A 15,677-nucleotide genomic window follows, 5' to 3' on the forward strand; every position below is an offset into this window, starting at 1 on the left:
TCAGCTGCTGGGCACTTGGTTTCCTCTGGTTCCCCGTCCCCATCATCATCATCTCCCAAATGTCCTTCTGTGGGTCCAGGATCATTGACCACTTCCTGTGTGACCCAGGTCCTCTTCTAGCACTCACCTGTGCTAGAACCTCAGTAATGGAATTTTTGGGGCAGTCATAAGTTCTCTCCTCTTATTTATTCCTTTCTCTGCATCATGGGGTCCTATGCTCTGGTCTTGAGGGCTGTATTAAAGTCCCTTCAGCAGCTGGACAAGGGAAGCTTTCTCTACCTGTGGGTCTCATCTGGCTGTGGTCTCACTCTTCCATGGCTTAGTGATGGTCATGTATCTGAGCCCAACATCTGAGCATGATGCTGGAATACAGAAGCTTGTGACTCTGTTTTATTCAGTGGGAACCCCACTCATTAATCCTGTGATCTATAGTCTGAGGAACAAAGATACAAAATATGCCCTGCAGAAATTTCTGGAAATACAAAAATAAGAAACTTGGTCAAAAAACAAAAGGGGAAATCTTTGGGCAACTGGGCTATCTTTATACTTTTCCAGGTTAAAAAATCTTAATAGTGAGTACCAACTCAATGTACGTAAGTTGAGTAAACTCCAGGAGTTGGTGATAGACAGGGAGGCCTGGCATGCTGCAGTCCATGGGGTTGCAAAGAGGAGGACATGACTGAGTGACTGAACTGAACTGAACTGAACACTTTGAGAATTGTTCATCTTATTGTTGAACCTATTCATCATGGCTATTCGTACTTTTCCCAAAATTTTAGGAGAAAGGACTCAGAGACTTTATCCAACTCCCTCATTCTGCAGATCAAGAAGGTGAAGAATGGAAAATTTGAGTGATTTGCTCTGGTAATAACTTTAAAATGTTTAGAAAAATCTTTATACTTCTCATTGTACTCATAAAGAGAGAAATACATAATAAACTATAAGAAAATATTGAAGAGTTTGGCATTCTGGTGTACAACCATCAAATATTCTTTCATGTAAAAGGGGAAAGCATGCATTACTGATAAAAGTCTAAACTGGTGCAACTTCTACTTAGGCCATTGCAAACAATTTCAGAAAATTTAAAATTCACATATCCATTATCCCAGCAATTGTACTCACTCTTAGATACACAATCTACACATATAATCATACATATGTGAAAAATGCATTTTTAGAACCCACTCAAATGCCTATTTATTGAGACATATTTCAATATGTATGACATTCATGCAATGGAATATGATGTAGCATTTCTTAAATGGGAGAATTTTAGATATACAGATACGGAACTACCTCCAACTTATATTTGTTATTAAGTGAATAAATGATGGATAGTATGTAAGTTCGGAGAAGGCAATGGCAAGCCACTCCAGTACTATTGCCTAGAAAATCCCATGGATGGAGGAGCCTGGTAGGCTGCAGTCCGTGGGGTCGCTAAGGGTCGGACACGACTGAGCGACTTCACTTTCACTTTTCACTTTCCACTTCCACACATTGGAGAAGGAAATGGCAACCCACTCCAGTGTTCTTGCCTGGAGAATCCCAGGGACGGGGGAGCCTGGTGGGCTTCCGTCTATGGGGTCACACAGAGTCGGACACGACTGAAGTGACTTAGCAGCAGCAGTATGTAAGTTATCATTTATTGATGAGATTATAAATTTGTCCTTGTGGTTTAAAAAAAGGAATATCTTTCATAGGATAAATAAGAAACCTAACCATGGTTGCATTTTGCAAGAGGATGTCTTGAAGAAGGAAGAAAGACTTATTTTCACTCTTTGGTATCTTTGAAACAAAATTTTATAGATAATAACGATAGCTCTACTGGTAAGTTTTCTGAGAACTGGAGCCTAAGAAACAGTCGCCCACAATTCCTGGGTTTCTTGGGGAATCTATGGCAAGGCACAGGCTGTTTCCAATGCAAACAAAGGAGCCGGGATCCAAAAACCTACAAACATCACTTCATTCAGACTTCTTGGTTCTGGAGAGAAAATATGGGAAATTATTTTGTTCTTTGAAGATGTTTTCCAATTTCAAAATTGGGAAAGGAGTACATCAAGGCTGTATATTGTCACCCTGCTTATATAACTTATGTGCAGAGTACATCATGCAAAATGCCAGGCTGGATGAAGCACAAGCTGAAATCAAGATTGCAGGGAGAAATATCAATAACCTCAGATATGAAGATGACACCACCCTTATGGCAGAAAGCTAAGAAGAACTAAAGAACCTCTTGATCAAAGTGAAAGGCAGCAGTGAAAAAGATTACTTAAAACTCAACATTCAGCAGAACAGGCCTTCAGATAGTTAGATCTTTTCAGAAAAAGGTTTTATGAGTTCCAATTCTTGCATCTTCTTATACCTAGAAAAACACTGACATCATTAATGGTGAAATCTGCTTTGGCTATTAAAATTTTTTTTTTTTTACAATTAAAAGTCAAAATAGAGTAGCTATGGTTCAGACATCCTGGGAAATAACTATTTCCCAGATATCCTGAAAAATTATATTATGGGTGTGATTTCAGATTAGACGCTGTGACCTAATGTAGGTCACATTAGAACTTAATGCTCCTGTAATGCATTTTTGCTTCTGTACTTTGCTTGCTTCTCGTAAAACCAAAGTTACTCCATGTTAAGATAAGGTTGTTTTTAAGTAAAGATTTCTAAAATTGTTTTTGAAAAAAAAGAAAAAGAAAAAAAAAAACCTCAACATTCAAAAAAAGAAGATCATGGCATCTGGTCCCATCACTTCATGGGAAATAGATGGGGAAACAATGGAAATTGTGACAGACTATTTTGGGGGACTCCAAAATCACTGCAGATGGTGCAGTCATGAAATTAAAAGACACTTGCTCCTTGTAAGAAAAGCTATGACAAACCTAAACAGCATATTAGAAAGCAGAGACATTACTTCACCAACAAAGGTCCATCTAGTCAAGGCTATGGTTTTCCTAGTTGTCATGTATGGAAGTGAGAGTTGGACCATAAGGAAGGCTGAGCCAAAAAGAATTGATTCTTTTGAACTGTGGTGTTGGAGAAGACTCTTGAGAGTCCCTTGGACTGCAAGGAGATCCAACCATTCAATTCAAAAGGAAATCACTCCTGAATATTCACTGGAAGGACTGATGCTGCAGCTGAAGCTCCAATACTTTGGCCACCTGATGCGAAGAACTAACTCATTTAAAAAGACCCTGATGCTGGGAAAGATGGAAGGCGGGAGGAGAAGGGGATGACAGAGGATGAGATGGTTGGGTGGCATCACTGACTCAATGGACACGAGGCTGAGCAAGCTCCGGGAGATGCTGATGGACAGGAAATCTGGGCATGCTGCAGTCCGTGGGGTCGCAGAGTCAGACACAACTGAGCAACTGAACAACAGCTGAAGATGTGCGGGAGGAAGTAAAGTTTGTTAAAGTGTTTGTTAAAGTGTTCACCTAGTCCCACCAGGTGGCTCTAATGGTAAAGAGCCCGCCTGCCAATGTAGGAGACCTGGGAGACCTGGGTTCAATCCCTGGGTGTGGAAGATCCTCTGGAGGAGGGCATGGCAACTCACTCCAGTATTCTTGCCTGGAGAATCCCATGGACAAAGGAGCCTGTCCCTGGTGGGTACAGTTCACAGGGTCACAAAGAGTCGGACACAACTGAAACGACTTAGCATGCATGTAAAGTGTTAATTGGTCTAGTTTCAGGGCTATTACATTTGCATTCCTTATTGTTCGCTAATTCATTAAAAGCATTTAGTGAATACTTGTAATACATCAAGTATATATCTAGGAAATAAATCAGATAAGTCAGTAAGTCACATTTCAGTCCCTCAAGGAGTTGACAGTGTAGGATGAGAAAAAATTAAAACTGTGAGACGTGCTATGACCAAAAGAGAGATTAGTTGTTACAGGAGTCAACTGGGGAACAGTATATGCAAACAATGGAAAGGTAAGTGGTGAGATAGCAGGAGAATGAAGTATTTCACACAGATAACTATAGCTCATGGACTACAGGGTAAAGGTAAAGCTCAGGTGTGTCCCTGATAGACATTCATAGAAAGGGTCTCTGAATCTCTTAAAGAAAACCTGTCTCATGGTTTACAGTTTACTGCTACTACAAGCAAAAGAAATCTGACTGCATTACATGACAAAATAATTATTTTATCATATAAAATATGATATAATAATGGTATATTATATGGTTTCCCTGAGGGTAGGAAGCAAGGAAGCTGAAAATTGCTTCAGCTCTTTGCACAGCAGCTTACATTCAACATTTTATCTCAAATGCATTTGTAACATAGTAATTGTTTGATAATAAATATCCTAATTCTCTTTCTTATTTACATAATACTTGTTTATTTTAAACATTTTTAATGTATTTTTTAACTGAAGGATAATTTCTTTACAGAATTTTCTTGTTTTCTGTGAAACCTTAACATGAATCAGTCATAGGTATACATATATCCTCTCCCCTTTGAAACTCCCTCCCATCTCCTGCCCCATCTCACCCCTCTAGGTTGACACAGAGCCCCTGTTTGAGTTTCCTGAGTCATTCAGCAAATTCCCATTGGCTATTTATTTTACTTACGGTAATGTAAGTTTCCATGTTACTCTTTCCATGCATCTCACCCTCTCCTCCCCTCTCCCCATGTTCATAAGCCTATTCTCTATGTCTGTTTCTCTACTGCTGCCCTGTAAACAAATTCTTCAGTACCATTTATTAGATTCTGTATATATGTGTTCAGTTCTCTTTATGGCTCACTTCAGTCTGCATCATAGGTTCTAAGTTCATCCACCTCATCAGAACTGACACATTTGAGTTCCTTTTTATGGCTGAGTAATATTCCATTGTATATATGTACCACAACTTCATCCATTCAACTGTCAGTGGACATCTAGGTTGTTTCCATGTTCTAGCTATCATAAATAGTGCTGCAATGAGCAGCACTGTTTACTACATATGGGATACATGTGTCTTTTCAATTTTGGTTTCCTTAGGGTATATGCCTAGGAGTAGGGTTGCTGGGTCATACGGTGGTTTCATTTCTAGTTTTTAGAGGAATCTCCATACTGTCTTCCACAGTGGTGGTATCAGTTTAAATTCCCACCAACAGTGCAAGAGCATTCCCTTTTCTCCACATCCTCTCCAGCACTTATGGCATTTTAAACATTTTTTAAATAGTAAAGTATAAATATATTTCAGTCACCTCAATTCCACTGTCCAGGGTTCCATATCATTACATTTTAGTTATTCATCTCTTTAGATGTATTTATGTGCATATGTATAATATAGACAGAGTATAAAATTTACATTAATGCATATGATTTACATACATATGATTGTAAACATACACACATATAATTTTACATATATGATCACAACAGACAAGCTGTCTCTCAGAACGCCATCTTCATTTTTTCTTAATTTTTAAAAATTAATTTATTTATTTTTATTGGAGGCTAATTACAATATTGTAGAGGTTTTTGCCATATATTGACATGGATCAGCCATGGGTGTACATGGGTGTACATGTACATGATCTTTTCCTCTCTTGTTACCTTTATTCTTTCCCTACTTCTGTCCACAATTACCTCACAACTAAATAATCAATATGAATAACCTAATGTGTATCCTTCCATATTAATCTTAATGCACATGCAATTGTATGCTTATACACACAATCACATGACTCTTTGTGACCCCCATGGACTGTAGCTTGCCAGGCTCCTCTGTCCATGGGGATTCTCCTGGCAAGAATACTGGAGTGGGTTGCCATGCCCTCCGCCAGGGTATCTTCCCAATCCAGGGATCCAACCCAGGTCTGCCACATTGCGTCCAGGTTCTTTACCATCTGAGCCACCAGGGAAGCCCTTATTCTAAACTACTTATACCTTTATCTTTATAAGATAGATTTCTAAGAATGTATTGATATTTTTGGATCAAAGATCAGTACACTTAATATTTAGATATTGTTAGATTGCTTTCACTCAAGGCTATGCACAATGACGTTTCCACTATAAGTACCCATTCACCCTTAGGAGCTAATAAAATTACCTTAAATTTTGCCAGTTTGGTGGGTTAAAAGAGACAGTCCACTTCTTTTACTAGTGATAGTTGAGCATTTTTTTCCTTATGACATTGGCCAGTGGATTTTCTCTACTTTTTGCTTGTTAACATCTTTATCCATTTTTAATTTTTCATATTTTGCTCAAAAAAATATTTTACTTATTTTAGATATTAACACTTTACCTGTCAAATGCATTGCAAATATTTTTCTCTACCATTTCATTTTGTGCTTATAGTATCTTTACTAAAATTTTATTACACATACTGAATATTTTTCCTTGTACTAATAACTAGAGATTTATAAAGAATAAAAATAAGTCAGTTTGGATTGTCAAAAGAGGTTATCTTCCCATATAACAGAAAAAAGTGGCGTCAGCTACAAGGCTATCCAAAGACAATTCATGAGCTCTGATTAATTCTCATTCGATAAAGATCTGTAAGATCCAGATTATTGTTGAGTAGGTTAGAGATTACAGGGTTTGAGACTGATTTCACTACAGAATATACCAATATCATGATGTGTTTATTTTCTGCATTTTAACTGAACTCCTAGAAGTAGAACTCAAGGAATGAAATATGTAATTTATGACTGGAATGAGGGTACAGGACAGAACATCGGTGGGTCCATGTCACAAAGAAAGTGATAAATAATGTTAGGGAGAAATGAAAACTAAGCACATAAGGACATGAATGAGCAAACACAAGAATACTGGAATACGCAGAGCCACCCATGCTGGGATAGTGCAGCAGATGTTCAGGAACGAGTCATTAGCATAGAAAGAGAGAGTCAGTACCACTCAGTTGTGTGTAAGGAAATGAAGCAGAAGTGAGAAAAGAAGCCAGAGAAGGATAGAGTGTTGGATTGAATATTGATAAATATGTTGTGAACTGTGCAGGCAACACACAAGAATGCAGTCATTGCCCCAACAACTCATTGACACAGGCTCAAAGAGCAATGGACCCAAACACCCATGATCTAGATTTGAATTCCAGTTTTGTCTTTTACTGGCTGTGCATTGTCAGAAAGTGATTAAAATCCTCTGAGCCTCAGCCCCCTCTATGTAAAAGGTAAAATTAAACCTAACATTTCTAAAATCCACAAGCTGTTCTAATTACTGTTAAATCCTAAACAATCAGCATTTATTTTTATAAAGATTATTCTATATTTTTGCTTAGGGAGGGAATGAAGGAGAAGTTACACCAGAGGGGTTTATGGGCAGTCTTTAACTCAAAATTCAACAAATCTAAAAAGAGAGTGTTTTGCTTATTAAGCTCATTTACTCATTAAACTTATTTACTTATTAAGTTTATTTATAAATTAACTTCCTCTTAATCATTGGATGGAGATAAAGTGATAAACAAAAGATAGGACTATCAACAGGCAATCCAAAGCTTCCTCAAATAATTAAAACTACAAGTACCATATGATCCAAGAATCCCTCTTCTGACTACTTATCCAAAGAAATTGAAATCAATACCTTGAAGAGACATCTGCACTACCGTGTTCATTGTAGCTCTATTCTCAATAGCTAAGATATGAAAACAACTTAAATGTCCATCAACAGATGTATGCATAAAGAAAAGATGTATAAATATATATTATGTATGTATGTTTGGAAGAAGGAAGGCTTCCCTGGTAGCTCAGCTGGTAAATAATCCACCTGCAATGCAGAAGACCCTGGTTCCATTCCTGGATCGGGAAGATCCCCTGCAGAAGGTATAAGCTACCCACTTCAGTATTCTTGGGCTGCCCTGGTGGCTCACACAGTAAAGAATCTGCCTGCAATGAGGGAGACCTGGATTCGATCCTTGGATTGGGAAGATCCCCTGGGGGAGAGCATGGCAACCCTCTCCAGTATTCTGGCTTGGAGAATCCCCATGGACAGAGGAGCCTGATGGGCTACAGTCCATGGGGTCACAAAGATTAGGATACTGAGCAACTAAGCACACAGCATGGGAAGTGGAAGTGAAAGTCTCTCAGTCATGTCCAACTCTTTGCCACATCATGGACCATACAGTTCATGAAATTTTCCAGGCCAGAATACTAGAGTGGGTAGCCTTTCCCTTCTCCAGGGGATCTTCCCAACCCAGGGATTGAACCCAGGTCTCCCACATTGCAGGCAGATTCCTTACCAGTTGAGCCACAAGGGAAGCCCACAGAGCATGGAAGAAGGCACAAAAAGAGGGGAGAAAGTGAGGCAGTGAGGAAGAAGAGAAAGAGGGACAGGGAGGGAGGAAGAGAACAAGAGGGGGAAGGAGGGAAACAGAGAAAGGGAAAGGGAAGGGGAAAGGGGAAAAAAGAATGAACAAAACGAGGAAAAGATTTACTCAAAGCAACCGTGTGTGTGTGTGCTCAGCAGTGTCCAACTCTTTGCAACCCCATGGAGTATAGCCCGCCAGGCTCCTCCAACCAACCATAATGGGATTTAAAACCAGAAAATGATGATGGGTAACCTGACACCAGACAGGAGTATGAAAAAAATAGTGGTATCATTCGGTAATTGTTTATAGTATTGAATTAACCAGTGGTACAGACATTCTAGGAAAATGGTCTATAAAAGCATGACTTGAAAGCTCTTCAGAAACCAAATGGCTTGGCTACAGAATGAAGTAATCTCTACTGCACATGCTCTACAAGAAAATGGTTCTATACTTCAGACATCCGCCACTGAGTCATACAGCAATCTTTTGGGCTCTCTAAGAGAAGAGGCAACAGCATTATGCTCACAGGGGTGTGTTAATCAAGCTGTGTCTTCAGTGGAATACTATCTTCTGAAACTTCTCTTATAAGAAAGCTTATTGCTAATAACCAATTAAGAGAAAAAAATCAGTGACCTGTCACATGAATCCATTATTCCTTTACCTGGAAAATCTACGTGCATGCTCCATCTTCCACAGTAAAAAGGCCTGACTGCAGATAGGTGGTGTTTTGATGATAGTACTCTTTTTTTTTTAGATTAATTTTAGGATCTAATTTTTTTAATTGAGGCAACATTCATTTAACTTATAATCAGCCATCTTAAAGTATACAATTTAGTGGCATTTAGTGCATTCACAGTATGGTGCAGTCACCACTCTTCTGTAACTTCAAAGCTAGTTCATAACCCCAGGATAACACCTTATATCCGTTACAGTAAGTCACTTCCCATTCTCACCCCCCTACATTACCTGGCAGCCACTAATCTGCTCCCTGTCTCTATGGCTTTGCCTACTCTGGACGGCCCATATGCAGAAATCATACAACATGTGACTTTCTGTGACTGCCTTCCTTTACTAAGCATAAAGTTCTCAAAGTCGCCCAAGTTGTAGCGTATTTCAGTACATCATTCCTTTCTGCGACTGAGTTAAACATTTTTTTTATAACGATTAATCTGTTTGATGATAGTACTCTTAAAGGAACCATTATAACAAATAGCACCCACCTGACAATATCAATTTTTAAGCTGTTAAAAAGCTTAATGGGAAAAAATTTTAATTTGTTTGAAACTGGATACAAACTTGATTATCTAAAAGTGTCACAAATGGTGGCTAGATCAAATATACCAGCCCCTATGTCTTTATTGGTCTCCCCAAAAATAAATCCTGAGACAAAGATTCAAATGCAGAGTTCATTTAGGTAATGAAGGGAAGACTGATAGAGAAAAGTCAAATAAGGAAGAGAAGTCTTCCAACAAAGGGTAAATAGTCAAAGCAACTCCCATTGGGAGCAAATGTAGCTAATCCCTCTGGAGGATCCCAAGGTAGGCAATTAGACATTCCAGACTTATCCAAATATTTTGCTAAAGGAGCTGGGATACTGAAACAACAATTCCAATCTGTCCATAGTTGAGGGTTTCAGGAAGTGTGGAGGTTATTAACTTCCAGCCTGGAAGAAAGAAAAATGGGCAGCCAAAGCAGGTTTCCCAGTTATGAAAAAACTCTCAGGAAAACAAATGTAGAAGCTTGCAATTGCACTGAAGTGGAAAGGAGGAGAAAATACAAAGGGAATATGGACTGGCAACCGATGAGCTCTGTTACAATGCACTAATACCACCTTCAAGAATTCTATGAGAAAATATTTTGAGCTGGGGGAAACAATGACAGGAGAGGCTACAAAAAAAGAAAAGGAAAGAAAGAAAGCAAAGAGAACATTTCATAAGTTATCTCCCTTCTGCATGATTAAGTTAATCTCCTGGGATCCTCACTCCACAGGGCTGAACTCTCCCACTGGTAGTCATCAATTCACAGTGTTTTTGTCTGCATTTCAGAGGGTAAAATTATTCACCCCACCGAAATATACAATATTCCACTGTGTGTCTAAGCAATTCAATCCAACTGTGACACAAGGACTTCTGTAAGAAATAGTGGGGAAATGATTAAAAATATAAAATATGGACCTACTCTTTAGCACAGGAAACTCTGCTCAATATCATGTGGCAGCCTGGATGGGAAGGGACTTTGGGGAAGAATGGATATGGGGAGATGCATAGCTTGATTTCTTTGCTGCTCATCTGATACCATCACAACATTTTTAATCAGTTATACTTCAATATAATAAAAAAGTTATAAATATATATATATTTTAACTTTAACAACAAGGGTAACAATAGTTACAGCTGAATTGCAACGGTCCTTGTTTGCCAATTTCAAATCTCATGTTGTAAACAGAGGGAAACATCAAAGCAGTTCAAACAAGGAAGTTAAATGACCTGATAAGTCATTGACATGAAACTCCTTCACAAATGGGACAGAGGGACAAGAAATGGGTTGTGCTAAAATACCTGTACCTCTGTCAAGACCAGAAAATCTTAGATCCAACTCCCTGATGCAACCCTGAGTAGAGCTAAGAAATGTTCTGCTCTGGCTTCTCTTGGACCTAAGTTAACCATCAAGACACCTGCTTGAGACCAGTTTGAGACTCACAGGCCTCAACCACAAATGAGAAAGGGGAGATCTATAATACAAACAGGGAGGTCCTGGAAGGGGATTGATTCTTGGAGTAACTGCACAGCGCTCTATGACTGAAGTCACAGCATACCTCCAACCCATCTCTTCCTTCAGGGGAATCAGAGAAGACTTTGTTCCCAAAACCCGTCTCAGGCGTGGGGTAGCTCCTAACGGCCGAACCTCTTTGCGGCGCAGACGCGAGAGACGCCGGCCCCGCCCCCGCAGCGCAGACGCGAGAGACGCCGGCCCCGCCCCGGTGCCTCAGACGCGAGAGACGCCGGCCCCGCCCCGCCAGCGCATACGCGAGAGACGCCGGCCCCGCCCCCGCGGCACAGATGCGAGAGACGCCGGCCCCGCCCCGGCGCCTCAGACGCGAGAGACGCCGCCCCGCCCCGGCGCCTCAGACGCTAGAGACGCCGGCCCCGCCCCGGTGCCTCAGACGCGAGAGACGCCGGCCCCGCCCCGGTGCCTCAGACGCGAGAGACGCCGGCCCCGGCACAACCGACCACGCAAAGAAGGGCGGCCCTGAGGAGCTACCCCACGCCTGAGGCCAGGGCCAGCGGCCGAGAGGAGCTGCCCCAGGTTCAATAGGCGGTGGCTGCGCGGGCGCAGGAGGGCCGAGAGGAGCTTCTCCATGTTTAAGGTCAGGAGGGGCGGCCTTGAGGAGCTACCCCTCATCAAAGGTAAGGTGCAGTGGCTGCGCTTTCTTGGAGCAGCTGTGAAGAGATATCCCACGCCCAAGGTAGCAGAAACCCAAATAAGACGGTAGGTATTGCGAGGGGGCATCAGAGGGCAGACACACGGAAATCATAATCACAGGAAACTAGTGGATCTGATAACATGGACCACAGCGGAATGGGGTCCACTGGAGAAGGGAATGGCAAGCCACTTCAGTATGCTTGCCTTGAGAACCCCATGAACAGTGTCAAAGGGCAAAATGATAGGATACTGAATGAGGAATTCCCCAGGTCGGTAGGTGCCCAGTATGCTACTGGAGATCAGTGGAGAAATAACTCTAGAAGGAATAAAGGGATGGAGTAAAAGCAAAACCAATACCCAGTTGTGGATGTGACAGGAGATAGAAGCAAGGTCTGGTGCTGTAAAGAGCAATATTGCATAGGAACCTGGAATGTTAGGTCCATGAATCAAGGCAAATTGGAAGTGGTCAAACAGGAGATGACAAGAATGAACATAGACATTCTAGGAATCAGTGAATTAAAATGGACTGGAATGGGTGAATTTAACTCAGATGACCATTATATCTACTACTGTGGGCAGGAATCCCTTAGAAGAAATGGAGTAGCCATCATGGTCAACAAAAGAGTCCGAAATGCAGTACTTGGATGCAATCTTAAAAACGACAGAATGATTTCTGTTCGTTTCCAAGGCAAACCATTCAATATTACAGTAATCCAGGCCTATGCCCCAACCAGTAATGCTGAAGAAGCTGAAGTTGAATGGTTCTATGAAGACCTACAAGACCTTTTAGAACCAACACCCAAAAAAGATGTCCTTTTCATTATAGGGGACTGGAATGCAAAAGTAGGAAGTCAAGAAACACCTGGAGTACAGGTAAATTTGGCCTTGGAGCACGGAATGAATCAGGGCAAAGGCTAATAGAGTTTTGCCAAGAGAACGCACTGGTCATAGCAAACACCCTCTTCCAACAACACAAGAGAAGACTCTACACGTGGACATCACCGGATGGTCCACACCGAAATCAGATGGATTATATTCTTTGCAGCCAAAGATGGAGAAGCTCTACAGTTAGGAAAAACAAGACGAGGAGCTGGCTGTGGCTCAGATCATGAACTCCTTATTGCCAAATTCAGACTTAAATTGAAGAAAGTAGGGAAAACCACTAGACCATTCAGATATGACCTAAATCAAATCTCTTAGGAATATACAGTGGAAGTGAGAAATAGATTTAAGGGACTAGATCTGATTGATAGAGTGCCTGATGAACTCTGGACGGAGGTTCGTGACATTGTACAGGAGACAGGGACCAAGACCATCCCCATGGAAAAGAAATGCAAAAAGGCAAAATGGCTGTCTGAGGAGGCCTTACAAATAGCTGTGAAAAGAAGAGACGCGAAAAACAAAGGAGAAAAGGAAAGATATAAGCATCTGAATGCAGAGTTGCAAAGAACAGCAAGGAGAGATAAGAAGGCCTTCCTCAGTGATCAGTGCAAGGAAATAGAGGAAAACAACAGAATAGGATAAACAAGAGATCTCTTCAAGAAAATTAGAGATTCCAAGGGAACATTTCATGCAAAGATGGGCTCGATAAAGGACAGAAATGGTATGGACCTAACAGAAGCGGAAGATATTAAGAAGAGGTGGCAAGAATACACAGAACAACTGTACAAAAAAGATTTTCCCGACCAAGATAGTCACGATAATGTGATCACTGACCTAGAGCCAGACATCTTAGAATGTGAAGTCAAGTGGGCCTTAGAAAGCATCACTACGAACAAAGCTAGTGGAGGTGATGGAATTCCAGTTGAGCTATTTCAAATCTTGAAATATGATGCTTGAAAGTGCTGCATTCGATATGCCAGCAAATTTGGAAAACTCAGCAGTGGCCACAGGACTGGAAAAGGTCAGTCTTCATTCCAATCCCAAAGAAAGGCAATGCCAAAGAGTGCTCAAACTACCGCACAATTGCACTCATCTCACACGCTAGTAAAGCCATGCTCAAAATTCTCCAAGCCAGGCTTCAGCAATATGTGAACTGTGAGCTCCCAGATGTTCAAGCAGATTTTAGAAAAGGCAGAGGCACCAGAGATCAAATTGCCAACATCCGCTGGATCATGGAGAAAGCAGGAGAATTCCAGAAAAACATCTATTTCTGCTTTATTGACTATGCCAAAGCCTTTGACTGTGTGGATCACAATAAACTGTGAAACATTCTTCAAGAGATGGGAATACCAGACCACCTGACCTGCCTCTTGAGAAACCTGTATGCAGGTCAGGAAGCAACAGTCAGAACTGTACATGTGATAAAACAGACTGGTTCCAAATAGGAAAAGGAGTATGTCAAGGCTGTATATTGTCACCTTGCTTATTTAACTTGTATGCAGAGTACATCATGAAGAACGCTGGGCTGGAAGAAGCACAAGCTGGAATCAAGATTGCTGGGAGAAATATCAATAACCTCAGATATGCAGATGACACTACCCTTACGGCAGAAAATGAAGAAGAACTCAAAAGCCTCTTGATGAAATTGAAAGAGGAGAGTGAAAAGTTTGGCTTGAAGCTCAACATTCAGAAAACAAAGATCATGGCATCTGGTCCCATCGCTTCATGGGAAATAGATGGAAAACCAGTGGAAACAGTGTCAGACTTTATTTTTTTGGGCTCCAAAATCACTGCTGATGCTGATTGCAGCCATGAAATTAAAAGACGCTTACTCCTTGGAAGGAAAGTTATGACCAACCTTGATAGTATATTAAGAAGCAGAGACGTTACTTTGCCAACAAAGGTCCGTCTAGTCAAGGCTATTGTTTTTCCCGTGGTCATGTATGGATATGAGAGTTGGACTGTGAAGAAAGCTGATCGCCGAAGAATTGATGTGTTTGATCTATGGTGTTGGAGAAGACTCTTGAGAGTCCCTTGTACTGCAATGAGATCCAACCAGTCCATTCTAAGGGAGATCAATCCTGGGTGTTCACTGGAAGGACTGATGCTAAAGCTGAAACTGCAATACTTTGGCCACCTCATGTGACGAGTTGATTCACTGGAAAAGACTCTGATGCTGGCAAAGGTTGGGGGCGGGAGGAGAAGGGGACGACCGAGAATGAGATGGCTGGATGGCATCACTGACTCTGTGGACATGAGTTTGAGTGAACTCCGGGAGTTGGTGATGGACAGGGAGGCCTGGCGTGCTGTGATTCATGGGGTCGGGGAGAGTTGGACACAACTGAGCAACTGAACTGAACTGAACTAGAGGCCCAGGAACATCTTCTATATAACAGCCATCACACTGTTTTTTTAATAGACTTTCCCTTGAACAGCACTCTGAGTTGGCTCATATTGGCAAAAGATTGATGAAATCTCATGCCATCACTGAGAAGTTTGGGGCTGGAAAAAGTAATGTTTTCTACTCTATTGGGAGACAAAGGTAGAAGGACCACAGTCTCCTGAGATGACAGGTCCCAGAGGAAGGGAATAACTAGTAAGAACAGTCTCCTAACACAGAGATCCTTCTGGAAGTGGTAAATAGATCCTCATGGATTCTCACTCTCTGGAGTCTCTGCTTATAATTTTCGCATCCTTCAGCAAGCACAGGAAGATATTCACCCAGTTTCTACTCCTTCACCCCTTGATGGTTTCTGTAGAGAAACCAACTCTCCTCTCCAGGAAGACCAGAACACTCAGAGAAACTTCAGGTCTGGATAGTCCTCTTGTTCAGTAAAGGAGATGATATAATGCTTAGAGGAGAAATAAGTATAAAAGAGTGAGAAAACTACTATCCTCTAAGTAAAGCTTCATTTTACTTTGCTTCAGCTGTATATTATACAGCTAAAAATTCCTATGCATTACAGTGTGTCAGGCCCTAGACAAGGTTCCACATGTTTTATCATTCAGAATCCTCAGTACTTTGGTGAAAGTACTTTGCTGAAAGTACTACTGTAACCATTTTACAGTTGGAAGAACTAGAAATAGTTTATATGTTGTATATCATACCCTCAACTACT

The 15,677-nt window shown here is 41.1% G+C and overlaps 1 protein-coding gene across 8 annotated transcripts in view; it reads left to right on the forward strand.

Annotated features, from left to right (window-relative positions):
• Nucleotides 1-951, forward strand: part of LOC148776862 (olfactory receptor 11G2-like) — a 69,873-nt gene extending 68,922 nt beyond the window's left edge. For all 8 annotated transcript variants that reach the window (XR_016038313.1, XR_016038316.1, XR_016038312.1 and 5 more), the window contains one exon: nt 780-951. Coding sequence is in view for 1 of the 8 variants with exons in the window: in XM_088840073.1 (XP_088696199.1) it covers nt 780-851 (72 nt within the window). In the remaining 7 variants the exon portion in view is untranslated. The remainder of the gene's footprint in view (nt 1-779) is intronic.
• The last annotated feature ends 14,726 nt before the right edge of the window (nt 952-15,677 follow it).

Source organism: Moschus berezovskii, chromosome 9 (assembly GCF_049115385.1).
Source record: "Moschus berezovskii isolate FMDL1 chromosome 9, NW_MosBer_1.0, whole genome shotgun sequence".
Taxonomy (NCBI): Eukaryota; Metazoa; Chordata; class Mammalia; order Artiodactyla; family Moschidae; genus Moschus; species Moschus berezovskii.